The 4040-nt window shown below is 34.7% G+C and overlaps 1 protein-coding gene across 1 annotated transcript; it reads right to left on the minus strand.

Moving 5' to 3' along the window:
• Positions 1 to 648, minus strand: LOC116144660. Its single transcript, XM_031430118.1, has 2 exons — positions 494 to 648; positions 1 to 365 (listed from the first exon to the last, which is right to left on the minus strand). Exons 1-2 carry the CDS (start codon positions 591 to 593, stop codon positions 115 to 117), a joined length of 351 nt encoding a protein of 116 aa, XP_031285978.1. The 5' UTR covers positions 594 to 648; the 3' UTR covers positions 1 to 114.
• Between the last annotated feature and the right edge of the window lie 3392 nt (positions 649 to 4040).

Here is a 4040-nt window from a genome sequence, read left to right on the forward strand (position 1 = left end):
CATATACACGCAACACAAGTTCACAAATTGATTCGAATCTCCAAACTGGTGTGAACGTATCATCTTCTGACATTCTTTTCTTTATCGCGTGACACATCCATCAATCTTAACTATTCAAATGAACAGAAAAAAGAGTAACTCAATCACCAAAGTCCAAAGCACCAAAGAAGAAGATTTAAGAACTAAGGGGGAGGATGCTCCACCCTTCTTGCTCCTTGGACGAAGCATATCTCCACCACCATAAACTCCCTTGTCCGATTTCTTCATCTGATGAAAAGCTTCCTTTCCTTTTCCAATATTCCCCAAATGAAGAGCTTCATGCACTTCTTTTGGCTTTGATTTCATAACTTTGCTCCCAAACCCATCTGCACAAATAAGAATATGTTATTATTGCTTCATTGTAGATTAAGAAAAATATAACACAATAGTAAGTATAGCTAAGAGATAGCTCTCTTGTTGAGCTATTTTTCTTCGGCTAAGTGATTGGATATACCAACTGCTTTTGAGGTCAAAGTGCTTTCAGAAGAAGAATATGGAGGCGCTGTACAGCAAATTAAGAAGAAGAAAAGCCATACAGATAAAACTCTCTTCATGCTAACGGCTTCCTTGAAGCTTAATTAAGTAGCTAGTTGAGTGTTCTAGGGCTTGTGTTTGTTAATAAATTAGCTAGCTTTCACGTTCATTTATAGGGTTTCTTTAATTTTGATCAAGGTTTTCATTGCTGGTATGAGAATATAAGATAATTAATTAATAATCATGTGATTAAATTAAATTAAAGTAATTATAGCATCAAATGCCATCATGTTTGTCTTTGAACAAAAATCCAAAGAGAAATTAAAGGCCAATGTCGGGCAATTATGCAATCTTTTTCGTTTCTTTTCTCTCGTATTTTCCTTCGTCATTAACATGGAGCTAGCTAGCAATTAGAAAAAAGTTTATACCTTTTGGAGTTTACAATAAGCAAAGTTCTTTCTGACAAATGCTAGACATAATTAATTTAAAAAAAAAAAAAAAGATAAATAGACAAGATAAAGAATATTATGAAGAGATACTTTTTTTTTATTATTATTATTTTTGTTTCAGAGAATCTATTCACTTAGCCTTTTGCTTTTATAAATTTTACTTATCCACTTTTCCTCCAGTAATGGTTAAAAAATTGAACGGAGATCTAGACTCTAGTGGCTCTCCTTTTCTTGGATTATTTTAAAAGGTCTAGCTTTTGAGTAACTTCTCCAATATTGTACTAATGAATCTTACAATTAATAGTGTACATGTCTTGCGGTTGTGTGGTCAACGAATTTATCAAACTATTTTATGTTTCAAAGTTTGAAGGCATTGATTTTGTTCTTCACATGTACACTCAGAGGAATGAAATGATTTTTCTGTTTTTGCCCTCTTCTTTTAGTAGAGTACATAGGATTAATCATTAATTATGCAATTAGTCTGATAATAATTAAGATGCTTTGAAACACAAGATTGATATCTTGTGAAAATTACATAACAATTTTAAACAAGTCGCCTTTATTCATCATAACTAGGAAGCTTCAATGTTAAAACACTAGAGGGTCTATGTTAGTTTTGATTGGATCTATTAGAGATTTTATTTTGATTTAATACTTTTGTATAGTGAATGACCTCTTTCAAACCTATATAGAAAGCTACATTGACTTTCCGTGGTTCGCTCTTGTTCTTGTTGTTTTATCTTCTAATAGTTTGAATATATGAAGTACAATAAGTTTGGGTTCTTTCGAATTTGTATTCCCATAAAATTCTCTTATGAATACCTTAGGGCCTGTTTGTTTTACTTTTTTTTGCCTTATTCTATTTCTATCCTACCAAAAATATATATTTGTTTCCCTATTCTCAAAATCCAATCCGATTATATTCAACTATTTTTAAACCTCTGTAGGTTTGTTAATTTAACTAAACATCCTCAACAAAGAAAGTTTATAAATTAACAAAAAAACCCCATCCACATTTTCCAAATTTCGGCCACCACCATTGGAAGTAGCCGGAATCTGGCGAAATGGTGCACTATCGGCTGTATCTAGTCGGTAGTGTGCCAATCTATACTTTTTTGGCCACATCTACTGTAGATCTAGTTGAAAAAGGTCAGATCTACAGCCAAGTCTTTGGCCACATTTGGTCATCAATAATAGCTATATCTTTGGCCATCATTGGCGATCAAATGTGGCTAGATCTAGTTATCAATGGCTAGATCTGACAATAGATCTGGCCTTTTTCAGCCAGATCCATGGCCGATATGGTCGAAAAAGGCTATATCAGCACACGACCGGCCAGATTCAGTCTGTTGTGAGCCATTACGATAGATTTCAGCCACCTTCCGATGGTGGTGGCCAGAATCTGGCAAATGTGGGTGGATGGAGGTGTTTTTGTCAATTTCTAAAGTTTTTATTGTAGGGGCTATTTAGCTAAATTAACAAACCTAGGGGGTGTTTTTGTTAATTTTTAATTCTACCTCGTAATAAAAACCCAACTCTACTTTTTCAGAAATGCTACTCCAAATAATAAAACAAACACAGCCTTAGATTTTGTGAGTATTTTTATCAACTTATGAATTTTGTGTGGCTACATTAAGTTTTGATGTTAGGACATCATATTGTTTATGCGCAATCGTTTTTGTAGCTTTCTGTTGTCATGACACTTTGTGTTGATGTGCACACACTTAGTTAGTTTGTTTTTATTGTAAATCATGTGGGCACATCAAAGTCTAGAGTGGAGACAGTCACATAGTCAGATTTCTATTACACATGTTGTGTCTTCATTTGATGTTAGGATATTCTCTAGACTTGAGATATTTGTGAGTGGTCCATGTACAAATGTCAATAGCTCAGATGGTGTACTGAAATTCATTCAGCTTTTCAGAAGTGGTCCCAAGAAAGCAGGTGAAAACTTTTCCAAAATAGCTAAACATGCAAGAGCTTGTCGGTTGGTTGTCTAGTGCATTTGTTAAAATGGAAGCCTGAAACAATGTCGTTTTGGGTAAAGAAGTATGACGTTGTTTTAGACAAAGCAACCAGAATGAATCTAGACTGCAGGATGTACTCTAGATCTAACGGCCAGAATCAGTCTCTTAGTCAACCATATATAAACTCCTTTTTTGCGCAAAATCGTGTAACACACAGTTGGGGTTTTCTCTTTGTGCGATTTCTGAGTTAGGATTGTGAGTTCTTTGCAGATTGTTTGTGAAATCAGTTCGAGTGGTTAAGGAGATTAATCATTTGGGTGAGAGTGTTGTTCTCTCAGGTTAGGGATACTTAGTGGGTATCTTGTTAGGCTGATTGCAGTTTACATTTGTGTAGATCTAGTGATTGTCGATTATGTGTAATCTTGATTGTTCTTGATAATAGAAAAGGCAGCGAGCTCATACCGTTCCTGAGCTCAACATGGATAGCTTATCCATAAAAGGATAAGTGAACCACGGTAAATATTGTCTTGATTGTGGGTGTGTGATTTAATCTTGAATCTTGTTTGTGGTTTGTTTGTGTTGGCGAATTGATCAATTAGGCTTGAGTTCTAACAGCATTGTTGAGCAAGTTTTCTTTATATTCATCTTCAACCTTGTATTATCTTTTGAGCTGATTGTTCTCTGAAAATCCTTTGAGGTTTATTTCATTTTTAATCAAGTTGCATGGTAAGCTTAAAAATACCTTGTTAACCTTTGTTGTTTGAGCTTTGTTGGAATGTGTTTCCTTGATAATGCTTGATGGGATTTCAAGCTGTTGGAGCTAAAGTACGTCTTTGGTGTTGAAGCTTGAGTGGAGCTCAAGGCTATCTAGGTGGTTTCTTGGTGTGAAGCTTGCTGTGGTAGAACGAAGTTTAACCAAAGGGTGAAGTTGAAGTGTTGTGACAACATGGAGTTTTCTACAACTGATGTTTAACTTTGACTTTGTAATTGAAGTATAATGTTTATCATAGTGGATTTGCTTCGTCTGGACTTAGTCCTATGGATGTAGGCATTTGGCTAAACCATGTAAAAATGATTTGTGTGCTTTACATTATGTCATGGATGTTTAGTT

This window comes from Pistacia vera, unplaced genomic scaffold, assembly GCF_008641045.1.
Source record: "Pistacia vera cultivar Batoury unplaced genomic scaffold, PisVer_v2 Contig45, whole genome shotgun sequence".
Lineage (NCBI taxonomy): Eukaryota > Viridiplantae > Streptophyta > Magnoliopsida > Sapindales > Anacardiaceae > Pistacia > Pistacia vera.

Excerpts from the sequence above, each read along its gene's own strand:
- LOC116144660 (XM_031430118.1), bottom strand. The coding sequence starts at position 593 with ATGAAGAGAGTTTTATCTGTATGGCTTTTCTTCTTCTTAATTTGCTGT. Across the intron at positions 366-493 it reads TTTGACCTCAAAAGCAGTTG|ATGGGTTTGGGAGCAAAGTT; the intron begins GTATATCCAATC and ends TTATTTGTGCAG.